We start from the raw sequence: 15,859 nt of genomic DNA, 5'->3' as shown, positions 1-15,859 counted from the left end.
CAATCTCTCATACCAGTTCATTTGCTTGCTTTTCATATTGCTGCTACAAACCTGACTAAGACCACTGGAGTGTAGCACAGCTGGTCTAGTTATTTTTGCTGTCTTAATGACTGCTTTGATTAATTGTGCGGTAGTCAACTGGCTATTAATATGACTGAAAAACTTGACTCAATCACAGAATCAGTAATTCAGGAGTGATATGTTCATGTGACTTTAAACTTTAATTGCAAAGAAAATATTCAAAAATTTTCAACTTTTTGATAATGAAATAATAAACACTAAAAATAATAATTCTTCCTCACTATTATCATATGTATTAATTGTTCATAATTGTGCCATTGTTCATAATGCTATTATTATTATTATTGCTGAAGCAATTGGGGTTAAGTGACTTGCCCATGGTCACACAGCTAGGAAGTGTTAAGTATCTGAGTCTAGATTTGAACTCAAGTCCTCCTGAATTCAAGGCTGGTGCTCTTTCCACTGCACCACCTAACTGGCCCATGATATTAGTTTCTTAATATCATGCCTCTATATATTCAAATCCTACAATTTAGACTTTGTCAAAATTTCTTTATGAAATGTATATATCTAGATTTTTTTCTTAGAATTGCTTTTGCATACTACCAAATAGCATTAGCATCTAAATATTTGTTTCTTCTGAATCATGGCTGTATCTTCTGAATGTTAACTATTTTAACACCAGGAGAATATCTTATAGGCACATGGGTAGCATAACGGATAGACTGATGGACCTAGAGTCAGAAAGACTCCTCTTCATAAATTCAGATCTAATTTCAGACATATACTAGCTGTGTGACCCTCAGCAAGTCACTTAACTCTGCTTGCCTCTGTTTATTTCTGATGAAAACTCTGTTTTCACCTGTAAAATGAGAAGGAAATGGCAAACTACTACAGCATCCTTGCTAAAAATAAACCCAAATTGGATCACAAAGATTTGGATATGACTGAAAAATGACTCAACAAGAAAATATCTTAGTCTGTTGTCTATTTCTTACAATGCCTAGCTTATTTTTACATATATAGTAGGAGTTTAATAATGTATCTTAGTTAATCAGTGGCCTTTGGGAGTTGGCAGTAGTGGAGGAGAATGGATACTAGATGTTGTCTGAAAATAAAATCAGTTTTATGTCTAAACTCTTATTTCAATAGTGTGAAATATCTCATATTTATCTTCAGTTATTGAATCACAAGATATCATTTTAAAGGTGAAAAAAAATTAAAGCTAAGTGATAAAATGGCTTGCCCAAAGTCAGACAGCTAATTCCTGGCAGACTAATTTCCAATTAATTGGTCTTTTTCTTAAATTATATTATTTCTTTGTGTAAGAAAATATTAGTGTATTTAATGTTTCCCGATATGGAACCTTACCACTTTTTCTAATTTCTTCTCAATGGAAGAAGTTGCGTTTATAATCATGTGGGTACTCTAAGTCTTCGAAATAATCAACTCAAATAGATCTCTGGCATTTTTTTCTGATTAAATAATTTTATATCCAGTTTCTGTCAGTGGTAGACTATTCTTTTCTGTAGTTTTCTTTTTTCCTAGATTGATGCTGTAGTGAAAAACTGAAGGTTAGGTCTTAAAGGGAGCAAAGAACAAATTTCATGAAAGTAAGATGTTAGAAGTCATATTATACATTCACACATACACACACACTTATACATTATAAACAGATACACACAAATGTATATATATGTGTATACACACACATACATATGTCTGTGTATATGTATGTATGCATATATACATATATAAATATATATGGAGGAAATGAATAATAATATGCAGTAGTTTTTTTTTTTTATCCTTTCTTCATGTCTTTGCTTATTTAGCTTTTTTTTTTGTTTGTTTGTTTTTTAGTTGTTGAAAAGAAGGATGGAAAATCTTTGATGTATATAAATCTGGAAAAAAGCAATGGGAGAACATTAACTTGAAAAAGACACATTACATAAGAGATATTTTACCAGTTCAGTATACATCTCACTGTCTAATTGAAACTTGAGTATCTTGAGAATATATTTAACAATGAAATACAGAAAAGAAAAAAGAACTAGAGATCTTAATATGCAGAAATACTTGAAAAATGGAAAAGGATAGTTGTGTTATTTCAATCGTCATTCTAAAGTTAGCATATATACATTTTACATTATTTAAACATTTGTTTTCTGAAAGAAAAGTTATTTCAAATATTTTAGATTTCACAACCAACTGACTTTGATTTAAATCTTATCTACCAAGGGCTTCTGTTCCAGGATCAGAGTTATTTCAGTTTCCTGTTTGAAATAATACTTTCAAGTTACGTATTGATGTTTTCTTTTTCTTGAAAGTGTTATCAACCAAAAACCAGGTCCACAACTTCTGTATTTGATAAATAAGATGCCCCAAGGTGTATGTTATTAAAAAATTCCATGCTACTTAAAATCTCAAAGCAATATATATTATTTTGATATTTTTAGTTTATCTCATTTCTACCATCTTCTCCAGATCTGCCACACTAGGCTTATAGAAGATTTTTGTGGATTAATGTGAAAACATTGTTTGATGAAACTTCTCTTTCCCCTTAAATTCTAGTTGCACAAAATTGCTTCCATAAATATATTTTATATAAATCATACAATTGATTGACTTGGAAAGGAATAGTGGCATAATATAGTACAGCATATAATTCAAGTTTCTCATTTTCCTAAAATGACAAAAAATAGTTATTGCTTCAAGATCTTATTGCTCAAATGAGAGACATTAAAAATTTTCCTAATGTAGGAATCAAAAAGTATCACTGGATAGTAAGTTCAATAAATGGAATGAGTGACATTTTGAATAATTATTTTCTGGGTATAGATTCTCATTAAAAAAGCTAATTTTAAAAATATTAATTAATCAACTTTAGGATTTTGGAGAAAGTAAATGGTATGTCTGAGATTTATTAAAGCACTATGTAGTATCATGTTGGGTGCCACTGGTCTTTTTTTCTTCACCTGATCTGGAACAGTTTTGTATGTTCATTTCCAGATCTTCTTTTCATGCACATCCTTATATGAGTGAATGTTTCATATTTATTTTTCATTTGTCCATTAATTTCTTCCTCTTCAGGTGCAATCTAGCTCCTGTGGTGGAGTTTGCTGCAGATGTGGGAACTAAATCTGATTTTATTACCATGAATCCATCAGTTGTACAAAGAGCATTTGGAGGCTTTCGGAATGAGAGTGACAGAGAAAAATTTGTGCATAGACTATCTATGCTGAATGACAGTGTCCTTTGGATCCCTGCTTTCATGGTCAAAGGAGGAGAGAAGCATGTGGAGTGGGTTAATGCATTAATCCTTAAGAATAAATTGAAAGTGCGAACTGCCTATCCATCACTGAGACTTATTCATGCTGTCAGAGGGTAAGTGTCTGGAAAAGACTGGTCTGTCCTTGACACAATGGAACTCATAACTTGAAATTTTCCCCAGATGGGAAACAGCCTCAGTAAACTTTCAAATAGACTTTTTATTTCTAATATTTTTATAATGAGATTGTTCTTTTCCTGAACTAAGACTTGGGTTGATTATAAATATTTGTATCTCTTCATTTTCTCTTTTTGAAAGAAAGTAAGTGCTTACATTTTAGAACTACCTCTATACTACTTCAGTAACAAAATATGAGTTATGTTTTTTCCATATGACCAACTAAGAATAGCTGAACAGCAATAACAACAAAAAATTCATAACATAATTGATGAGTTTTAAGTATGGAAAAGATAGCAGAAGTTCCAGCCAAATGGCTACTGGGCAAAATTGTAAAGACATAAGTGCTAGGCATATTTAAGGAGCAATTAAGTCCCATCTGTAGAAATAGGCCCACCAGTGAGAGAGAAGTCTGGCTGAGCTAATAATCCTTAATGCTTCTCCCCAAAAGTCACAGATGCTGTCCTTATGAAGTACGCCAACATTTCCTTTCATTAAGAGTAAAAGAAGACCTAAAAAAGAGCAAAGAGGGGGAAGAGAAAAGGAATTTTCATTAAGAAGTGGCAGAGTCTTATTCAATCTTGCTTGCATTTCAGTGGTAGTTTAAACATGTACCTAACAAGTAGACCCAGACTCTAAATGCTATTGAAGATGATTTTCCAACCCCAAGAGTTAAAAGTTATTTAAAATAAGTCCAGCTTCATGATTAAACAATTTTTACAATGTCCATGTTACACTGCAGTTAGAATTAAGTACAGGTTGGTTTGTTTGTTTTTAAATTTTACTTTCCTCCAAGGATTTAGCCTAGTAATGTCAGTTGTTATATAAAAATGATACAATCACCTTGAGACTAGTAATAAGTGATACCCAACTACATATGTAACATTTCTGTATTGCAGAACTGATATACAGACGTCTGGAAGGTTTAGTGCATTGATAATTTCCTTCAGTCAGCAAAGTTTTCTTTATACATTCCCACTCCCTTTTCACCTAACTTTCCAGCACTGCTGGAATCTGAGGTGCATACATATATGCATATTTCTATATTCAATGTCAGAAGTGATATGTATATAATATTTACCATTACGCATGGCATAATGATCTGCTTAGAGGCACTATGGTATAGTGAAAGTTGTTCTGTATCTAGAATTTGTCAGGCTGGATTTGAATTCTGATAATGTATCAGATTATGTATCCTTGAGCAAAGGTATTTCACTTTTCTGGGAGACTGGATTAGATTCTTTTACTTCTAAATTCACAATCCAGCAGGTTAAATTATTACTGTTTTCGAGATGGGAAGGAAGAAATCAAGCTTATATTAAGCACCTACTATATTTTAGGCACCATACTTTAAAATGTTGTCTCATTTGAGACTCACAACAGCCCTGAGAGGTAAGTTCTGATGTTATCTCCATTTTTAGTTGAGGAAACTGAAGCAAAAAGAGCTTCTGACTTACCTAGGATTGCACAGGTATCTGCACCTGAGGCTCCATTTTAACTGGAATCTTCTTGACTCCATCTAAGGCCAGTGCTCCAGTCACTGAAGCATCTAGCTGATTAGGGAAACTAAGGCTTGCAACAGTTAAATGACTTGTCCATGGTCATATAACTAGTTTACACAAAAAGACAGAATTTGAAACCAGATAGATCTAGACCAAAAAACACAGTATCCTTTGTATATACTATGCTGACTTTCAGTGTTTAACCATTTGCAGTAAAAATACTTTATCTCCATCACCTCTGACATTTCAATATCATTTTCCCCCGTGTCTATCAGTTACTTTTTTTCTCCTCCTCACCCCTTCCTTCCCATACACTTTGTACTTCTCTTAATATTAGACAGTTTTTTTTAAAACCTTCTTTAGAAAATTTTATAAAATACCAAACTCTGCATTGTCTAACTGTGCAGGAAACTAATGATAAATGATAAGGTTGATCTGGTTTAGAACTAAATACACCTTATATTCATATCCATGTTTCTCTGAAGTGCTACTGAAAAAATGGGGGAGTCTAAGCTAGCTCAGCAAGTTGGAAAGCTATGCAAGTTTTGCATGATTATTAAGATTACATCCAATAATGCTTTGGAACAAAGGCAAAACCACCTCTGATCTCTAGTACAAATGGATTCAATAAGAGCTTTTTTCTCAAATTTTGCACACAGTGGCAAAGCCATTTAGGGAATAATTAGTACATCACAGCACTAAATTTATTTTTATTCTGTTCACTTTTCTTCCAAACCCAATGTGAATCTAAGCTGCTTCATGGAGTCCTGAGAGGCTTGTTCCAAGGAGTGTTACTTCTAAAACTCTCCCCTGGGGAAGTTAATATTCTGCTTCTTATGCTAGTAGTTTAGGATTCTGTTGAGCTAAGCCAAGCTGAGTTGGAGCTCAGGTCTCTTCCAGCTCCACAGGTAGCAACACAGTTTGATGCTATTGTGTTGGGAGAGCTACTGCACCCCCTTTATGAGCCAGTTGATTGAGGAAGTTCTTTGCAAAAGCCAAGTATAAGATGTAGCTCTAGAGAGGCAGTATATATGATGATGTGTATAAAATAAATCAAGCAGAGAAAGTACCCACAGCTTCCTTACGCCATGGAAATAGAAGGGAAAATTGTTCACATAGTATTTGTGAAAGGAAGCACATAACTGTTTCAACAGATAATGTACTCTAGCTACTGGAAACCATGTAAAGAGAACTGCATGAAGCTCCCAGAAAGAAAACAAGGAAGTATGAATCACTGATGAAACAAAAGATGAATGTGACTTTAAAGCAAGGTTAAAGCTCCCCAAGGCTTACTTATTCTTTAAGTATCTTTTTATATCTCATTTATGTTTTTTATCAACAAGCTCTGTGATAAATACAGTTTAACAAAAAACTTGGCCAAGAGTTTCATTTCCTCTGTTGACGAATAAAATTTGATGACCTTCCTGAAGGACTTGGGGATCCCAGAACAGACATTTTCAGTACACAAATAATCACAATGCTGAAGTCAGAATGCTTTTTTAGTCAGTACTATATAGAAAGCTCAAGTAATTAAACAAGTAGTCATAAATAACTTCTCTTTAAAAACATACAACACAAATGCACAGTCATCTTTTTAACCTTGGGGTATCATCTCAAAAGCTTTCTTATTATCAAAATTCATTATTTAAAGTCATGTTCCAAGCAGTATATAATTATTTTCTAGCTCTAAATTTCCATTCATAAGAAGTTGTGGGTTATAAATTTATCTCTCTTTATAAGATTATTAGTCATATAAGTCAATATAATTCTTGCAACTTTTGAATGTATTGAAATCTTTCCAAAGTCATGTTAAATGAAATCTGAAGATACTTATAACACCAAATTAGAGCTAAAGTTTAAAGTTTTGAAAGGCAAATATAGAGACAACAAAAATTCTATTTGAGATCTATTCAATTAGAAGCAATTGAAAATGTTAAGGTGGGCATGGGGGAAAGGTAAAAAATATTTACACATCAAAGCACCAATAGAAGAAGGGGTGATTTACTTTAGGTAAAATAATAAACTCACTGGCAAATAAAAAGAGATTTAGCTGATATTTCAAGCTGGAATTTTGGTAACAAAATAAAAATTAACCAGATAGCTACAGGACTCAAATAAATGGTGGGCAGGGAGGTAAAGGGAACAGTAGCAATAAGCTGAGTGAGAAATTCTTATGTCATTAACTAGTTAATCACCTACACTAATCTAATTTCAGAAAGTCTCCTGATACTGTGGCAGTACTAAAATTCTCTTTTCACAAGATCTGTCTCTTTTGATCCTCCTCTTTCTCTTATCAGAAAAAACAAAACAAACCAAAAAACAACAAAAACAAAAAACAAACATCTCCACCCCCTGCATTACTGATCCTTTTCTTATCCTCTGTTCTACTTAGTTTTATTTATTCACATATTGATACTGTGAATGCCAGACTCTTAGTACCATTATCTAGTCGAGCTGTTATGATTGCTATTTTTTTGCTCTTTTTGTCTTTACAATCTTTGCTGTTAATTTCATTAAATTGTCCTTGATCTTGCTTTTCTTTGCCCTCTTCCCAGTCCTGCTTAGCAATTATTCTAAATTCAGAGTCCATCAGAGAAAATGAAAATCAAGACTGAACCTGTCAGAAGACACTACTATTAGTTAAGCTTGCTTCCTGATAATGCTAAGTAGCAAAGTTATTTTATAACTCTTGGTTTCATTGAATCATGCATCTGGGAAACATTGTGAAAAGGGAGATGAAAGTTAATTTTCCTCAACTATGTGTGCTAAAGATTTAATATTTTTACTGAAGCTTGAGGTCAAATAGGGGAAAAGTAGGAATACTCTTAGAGAGAAAAGAGGTAATAAACAGGGAAATTCTTCTAAGGAAGAAAAATGCACATTGTGTATAAACAATTCTAAAAGATAATTTCTGGTTACATCTTGTCCCTGATTTGGAGTTGGAGATGGCGCATCCCAGTAGTTTCTGATCATTTCTCTTAGAACACTAGAAATACAAACTAGAATTTCAAATGTCCATAGACTAAAAGGAGAAAAGCATATTCAGAGACTATGATTTGTGATTGACCACATTAAATTTTTTTTATTTTTACTAGTGTAAGAGAGTATTTCATACTTCCACCCCACTCAAGGTGGTTATATAGATGTTTATGCAGTGATTCTTTTACCAGCTGGAAACACTTATTTGATTGAATTGTAGAATCAATCAAGCAATGTCAGAAGATAGGTGTTAGCTGCTTCTGGATGGTTTGAATTGATCAATCCAACTATCTACCAAAGGCATAAATTATGGGAAAACCATCTAGTTAAATAAATTGGAAAGGAATGAAGTGTTTGTAGCTATTGGATACATTGTTTTTATGTATGTATCAGAGGAAAAGGTTCCAACAGACATTCCAACAATTATTTAGGAGTCAAATATTATTGACTGCAGGTTTCCTATGTAGCAAGGGAGTAAGGGAAGGGGTGAGCCCAGAGACCATGACATTAGGGAAATTAGTCATGTAACAAACAACGTATCCACTCGGTAGCTAAGAGAGGACACATCAGACACATGGATTCTAAAAGGGTCCCTACCCTTATAGTCCTGCATGGATCTTCACACATTCAAGGGGGAACTTTGTGGGACTTCAAAGAGGTCACAAAAGATTTTCATCCCACCGGGAGCTATTACAACTTTGTTACTTTTGTTATTAAACTGCTGCCCACTTTTCCTTAAATTCTGTATGTACTTAGTAGGAAACACTTGTTTCACCTTTTGTCATAATACCACTTTAGAAAATAATTTTTTCTTAAAACTAACTCTGAATGAATGATAATCAATTTAAAGCATAAATGGGTGCTTGTGAGCAACTATGTCTGAGAAACTTCCTGGTCACCCTGAAATGAAACACAGTCAGTAACCCTCTGGAGTTTTTAAGTACTAGATAAAACTGGCTTGTTTTCTGGAGAGTGAGCCTTACAATTTGAAATGTACCATACAATTGCAACTAACAAAATAGATTTTATCTCTATTTACCTTTCCTTAGAATTTTAGGTCAAGTCATATCTAAGTTTCATGCAAATGAAAACTTACTTATTTTAACATATTTTCAGACAAAAAAAAATTCCTTAGCCTATCTCAATAAACCTTCTAGTCCCTGGAAACCATGGATGTCAGGAAATTTATTATGCAGCATTTTCCTGTTGTGTTGTGTTGTTCTCCATGGATTTTCTGATGCCTGTAAAGAGTTCACTTTTGTGGTTAGAAGAATGAATGGTTAAATGGATACTGATGTGAGCAGAAAATTCTATTTATGTTTACAAAATAATAATATCTAAACTTTACTATTTCAGTATTGTTTTTCATATAGAAGGTGAGAGTGAGAGAAGAGTTTTCGAGAATCAGTATGCAAGTGACAGTTTACTACTCCCTGACAAAATTGGTCTTGAAAAAATTTTAAAACCCAATATAACTGCAGCATGCAACAAATTAATTGAAGCTACTAATAAATGTGGATATATTGCCAAGATCTTACCAGCTTAGTAGAATCTTGTGTTCATCATCAGAATAGGAGTTTGAGGTGGACAGATTTAGGAATATAAGTAGAGAAAAGACAAGCTATATTAAAAAAAGAGATATCTTTTGAGAAATGATGTTTTTATTTCTCATTTTTAAGAGTTCAAACCTAATTTCTTTGACAAGAATATAGATTTGCTATATGATATTATTCTTTTCACTTGATAAGGCAATGGAGTTAAAGTTGTGAGCAATTCTTAATTCCTAAAAGCAGTATTTACTTAATATGCATTACCTGGAAATGCTTGATATCATTCACCATCCATCCCTCAGCTCATAGTGTAGCCTTTTACTGGTGAGGGGAGTGATAGGGATTTTTTTTCCCCTCGAGTAAAAAGAGAAACTAAAAGATCATGGAAAATAAAAATCTGTTTGAAGGAAGAAATTACTTTTTAGTTCCATAAAGAGAAAGCAGAAGTGAATGGCAAGAGATACAGGGTGTTAACACCAGCTAATTGCAAACGAATGGATTTATTACTTCAAACTGAATATGGTCCTGAATAGTTAGAGTTTCATATGGTTTACTGACCCAATTAAAGAGTAATTTATCCAGTTTTGAGGGTTTTTTTTTTCCACTGCTGAGGTTATTGATATTTGGTGGTAAATTTATCCTTTCTCCATTTCCTTCCCTTCTCCTGACTTATGAACGCCTTTAAACTAACATTGATTAACATTAGGAGTTTTCTGCTTACTTTAAATGTTATGCCATATTTAGAGATTTAGAGATAAGAACTTATAATAATAATAATAATAATAATAATATCAAAACAAAAAAAAAATAAAGGACCCCTGAAAGAAGGAACATGTTACATTTTCCTAAGAACTTAGGGTTTAAGAGTAGTTGCCAATAGACCTGTATTTGTAGAGGGAGAATTTCTTGCTAGAAGTTCTTTACATCAATAATATCAAAATTCAAATATTCTCTACCCAGTTTCCTTTCCTAAAAATTGGACATAAGTGACTAATGATGGATACTTTGCTCAGAGATAGTTTGTATTTAGGAAAGAAGGAAAGGACATCGAGTTACTAAGGAGCCTAAGAAATAGGAAATTTTAAGGAAAGAGACTAGGGAAAAAAAAAGAAAAAAAAAAGCCTGATTGGATATAGAATTTAATCTACTACATAAGGTTTGATCAAGTTTGGCCCTATTTTGATTCCCACTACAGTCCTTTATAAAGATGTAAAGCCTCAGCCTTTATAGTAATTTATGATGTTTACGGCCAATTAATGGGGGTGCTGGGTACAACCCTGGCCTACCCTGTCTCTAGGGTATTCAATTATGGGGTCTAATATAGCCTCTGCTTACCACATCAAGTTTTAGGTTAACTTCTCAGACTAAAAGAGAGAAAAAGTTCTGCTAAAAGTCAGAATTGTTTATGAGAACAGTTAATGGAGTGAGCATTTCCTCTGTATTCCATTCTTCTGCCCCAATGTGGTAGTCCCTGCTCTGTTTTTGGTAATGGTATTTTTCATTACCGTTAGTGACTATTTTAATGGTGACTATTCGCCAAACTTTTAAAAAATATAAAGGGTTTAATGTCCGAAGGTATAAATTCCCCTTACAAAATTCAGCATTGTCCAACTACTAAGGATTTATTTTATAGTACTTTTCTTATTTTCCTCATTTCATTTGTTTTAAAACACATTATAATAGAAAATATTAGCCATCAGTCTTTCTAGACAACTACTAAAACTATCTACTCTTTCTAAAAAGGACAACAAAAGGAATGTTGACAGCTCTAATTTCTATAGACTTCTCCCCAAGGATAGTAAAGAAAAAAAAATGTGCTTAGGTTTCTTTTATTACAGTTTAGGAAAAAATTGCCAAAATTAAATTAGGATGTGCAGTGCAACAGAGTCTTAGATTAATGATTATGGAAATTATTCAGCTATGTGAAGGCATCTCTATTAGAATTATAGTAAATTTTCTATAAAGGTCATATTTCTAGAAATAATTTAACTTATTCTGAAATGACCAAAAATATATAATGTTTTGCTGCCTGTAATATTATACTCTGAAGTAACTTGTCCTTAAGTGTTCTCCTTTTATTTCTCCAATGTGATGTGTTTAAAATGATTTGTTGCAGTTAAAATTCTTTCCTGAATTTTATTTCATGTACCAACATACTCTAGTACTGAGAAAACTTTTTGCGGAAAATAACATAAGATTTTCATGTTCAACAGTTAAAATATGACAGGCCATTGTCAATATTTATGTCAATATTTGGGTATTACCCAAATATTTTAACACATTTCTTGAAAAAATTATATCCCTTAAATGCTGAACTTAATAATGACAATAATTAAGAATTGAAATTGTTAACAAAAGCTTCTCTGTGTCTTTCAGTGCTTAACAGTTTAAATCAATGAAGAACAGTAAATGATGAAATTCATGACCTCAAGTCAAATAACCTACCAAAACATATTTTCGATAATCATTTGTTGTCCAACTAAAAGTTAGTTGATGATGAGGATGTTCAGCTTGAAAATCTATCTCTTCTTTCTACTACCCCTTTCCCTCAATTTGGAACGCATACCTATAGCAGAAATGCTTTCAGGCTCAAAATGAATCAACTATATTTATGAAGCAAATAATTAATATCTAATATGTTTTATGCAAATATCTTATTTGTACAACTTGTAGCATTCTTAGAATATAATGAATTGAAAATTTTCTAGGAAAAAATTGATTGAATCGATAAGATATTTCTAGCACATAATTGGACCAAAAATTCAGCAGATGAGTTCAATTGCCTTTCATAGCTCACGTATATTCTCTACATAGTTTTATTTGAATAATTCCAAGTAGCAACTGAATTTTCAGTTTTCCTTTCTGATCCCAGAAAGTACTTCTTTTTTAATCTTAAGTGTCTAGCTTAGAACATGCTGGCAGACATATACACAAAATGATCAAATTCCACAGTGCAATGGAAAATGATCTGAGGAATCTAGAAGAAATTGTACCATAATTGAAAAGTGGAATAATTAAAATTATTTCCTGGTAATGGTATTTTCAAAGAATTTTTGCTTCAATGACTTCTTTCTATTTCTCTTGATTCCTCATTTCTACAATTACATTCTTCTGGATTTCCCAACTTTTCAGCATTGAGAAAATAATTTTCCTGGTTCCTCATCATGCCAAACATTCTAATGAATTTGGAAGGATGCTTTGACTGAGAAAAGAAAAGATATAAGAAAAAGGACCAAATTGTGATTTTATTGCTGTAGTGAGGTCCTGATAAAGAATTTCTTTCAACAATACAGATTAACACCTCTGCAATCTTCTAGTCTTAGAAAGTTGCCCACAATCATGTAACTAGTATATGTCAGCAGGACTTAAGTGCAGGTTTTCCTGTTCTGGCTTGGAGACCAGATCTCAATATACTGCGTCATACTAGAGAAAGGGAAGAAAACTATTAAGCTTCTTCCTCATTTTGTCTCCTTTTGATTCTATGTATAAACAGACATTTATTTTCATTGTTTCTACTACTGCCCTTATGAAGGTCCTAAGGTAGACAGGGAAACTTTCATAATTAAACATAAGTATTATGAGATCTTCATGTAGAACAACACTATATGCCAACCTCCATTTCAGTCTATAGAGCAATGGAGACATCTGGTCTTTATCTGTAGTAGCTGGAGAGTTGGAAAATGATTTTACTTGTTTCCCAGCACAGTAAAATACACTACCTCAGAAATTTGTCACCAATTGCTGTATCCTCAGCTCTATTACTTGTGTGTCATTGTGGGGTTTCCAAACAAGGTTCTGGTGATATTTCTGAAAAAAAATGCAAAGTTAACATGAGTAGACCTGTCAAAACCAATCCTTTCTGGCACAGTGATCTTTCCATCAAAAACTTAGATTTCAAGTATTAAAATATTTTATTTTTATTGTATATTATTACAGTAAAAATTAACCAATACAAATTCACTGACAAAAATGGCACATAGAGCAGGAAAATCAATATGCTTATAGGATTAATCTGTTCTGATTTCAATGCAAGTATGTGTAGGTCACATTATATATAATAATGTCTTAAATAGAAGCTTTATATGTTATTGACTAAAGGAAAAGTGCTTAAATTCTCAATTAGATTGGGCTTGAGAAAATTTCCAGATCAGATTCAGATTTTAACCTTTGCAGGGGTCCTAAAACTTTTTAAATAAGGGGCCAATTCACTGTCCCTCAGACTGTTAGAGAGCTGGACTATAGTAAAAACAAAAACTTTGTTTTGTGGGCCTCTAAATAAAGAAACTTCATAGCCCTAGGTGAGGGAGATAAACTTCCTCAACAGCTGCATCTGGCCCATGGGCCATAGTTTGAGGACCCCTGCTGAGTTTAGAGTATCTGGCATTTATTTTATTCTTCATATTTTCTAGTCTGAGCTTCATTTTGCATCTAAAAAGTAAATTTTTTTAACCTCAGTCATAACAAGGTTGACACAACACAATTCATATATTGTAATTTCTTTGTTATGAATGCTTGAAGGCATTTTGATGAAGTTTAAATAGTTTCCCTTTTTTTAGGGGACTCTGTGCCATTGACATTGGTTTCCATACAGAGACAAATCTCTTACATAGCTCTGATAAACATATAATATCATAGCTATACACCATGAAACAAATGAAAAAGTTAATGCTAGTAGGAAAGACTAGAATTGACTGAGATTAGTGAAATTAATTTTCATCTTAGTAATAACAGTATAATTAGAAAGAAATAAAAAATAATTTATGTAAACCTTGTAAATAGGAAAAGAAATAATCATAATATATTAATATGCTTTCAATTGTATAATACCTATGAAAAATCATAACTGAATGAATACATTAGAGATCATTTTATAATGATAGTTTATTTAATCAATAATTCTGAAACTTTAATGTCACATTTAGACTGTTTTGAAGAACTAATAGGTTTTTAAGTTCAAGTCTCATTCACTGTGAAAAGGAACTAACTCCCCAGAAAAGAAGTATTTCTTTGCACTACAGAAGTAGTTCTGTTTTCAGAAAATGCTTATTTCTCCTGACTTCTAAGTGGTTAGATGATGCATGATTGTAATTCTTTTAGTCTCACTCAGGTATGAGTAAGTTAAAATTGAAATGTCAGTTGTCACATTTAACCTTTTGCTATCTCCTTACTCACAAGCAGACTCCAAGGACAAGAACCAACCTTGTCAAAATTCACTTCATGTCATTGCCATCACAAGACAGGCAGCTTTACACTGTATTTGACTATCTAACAGAAATCAGTCTTATAATGGAAGACAATGAGTTTGTCAGGGAAAGAAATGCAGATCACTTTTAAAGGTGAATGTGTCACTGGAAAGCTTATAAATTCATTCACTTCACGGAGTTATGTACCTTGGTAACTAAGCCATCTTAAATCATGTCATTCCATTTTAGGAAGATAGCATGTGTGAGCCACAGAACCATAGAGAATATCTCTAATATTAATTTTCTTGTTAAGAGTGAGAAAGACAATAAAAATGAGACAAGAGTTACAAGTCCAACCTGTGGATGATATAGAATAAACTTCTAAATATAAGTAAAAGATACCTATTTCTTATATTCACTGCTTCAAAGAATTGAAGGTTTAGTTTATCTGAAGTAAGATATATGATAGCACTACCTGAGTGGCAAAATTTGCTACAAAGAATATCAACAGTTTCACTTTAGTTCTGAAGGCAGCTAAGTGGCTCAGTGAATAGAGAGCTGGACCTGGAGTCAGAAAGAGTTGACTTTAAATTCAAACATAAACACTTACTAGTTTTGTCTAAGTTTATTCATCTGTAAAATTAGGTAGCGAAGTAAATGACATGTTGCTCCACTGTCTTTGCTAAGAAAAACCCAAATAGAGTCACAAAGAATCAGTCATCACTGAAAAAAATGGTTGTGGAATGGAAAATTTTCTGAACATTCTTCTTGAAATTATCTTTCTTTTGCCACAGTATGGGGCAGGGTAACAACTTGGACTATTTTATGGTGTGGTTGCATGTAGAGAATAGTGAGTTGAGGGAAGGATATGATCAGAAAAAGAGGATAGGAAGAGAAGATAAAGTTGGAATTTGGTTCTATAATTCCAATAGGAATGAACACATTCTTTTTAAAATAACTTCATAATATTTATGATTTCATCAATATAGATTTTTCCATTAATAGAGATAAATAATACTATCTGTCTTAGTAAACATTCAATGTGCTGTTGTTGTGGCTAAAATTTAAAGAAAAGAATCACCTGGTAGCCACTATTTTGTCACTGAAACCCTCCAAACTTATCTAGAATGGTTCTCAAGTAATATACCCAACATGAAACTTGTGAAGACAATAAGA

General features: G+C 32.6%; 1 protein-coding gene across 1 annotated transcript in view; it reads left to right on the top strand.

Annotated features, from left to right (window-relative positions):
* ST8SIA4 (ST8 alpha-N-acetyl-neuraminide alpha-2,8-sialyltransferase 4) overlaps positions 1-15,859 on the top strand; it is a 135,881-nt gene that overhangs the window by 70,360 nt on the left and 49,662 nt on the right. Inside the window, exon 4 of the mRNA XM_051994256.1 lies at positions 3,115-3,408. Coding sequence (XP_051850216.1) covers positions 3,115-3,408 — 294 coding nt within the window. The remainder of the gene's footprint in view (positions 1-3,114; positions 3,409-15,859) is intronic.

This window comes from Antechinus flavipes, chromosome 1 (genome assembly GCF_016432865.1).
Source record: "Antechinus flavipes isolate AdamAnt ecotype Samford, QLD, Australia chromosome 1, AdamAnt_v2, whole genome shotgun sequence".
Taxonomy (NCBI): Eukaryota; Metazoa; Chordata; class Mammalia; order Dasyuromorphia; family Dasyuridae; genus Antechinus; species Antechinus flavipes.
This window is presented reverse-complemented; position numbering and strand designations above follow the sequence as displayed.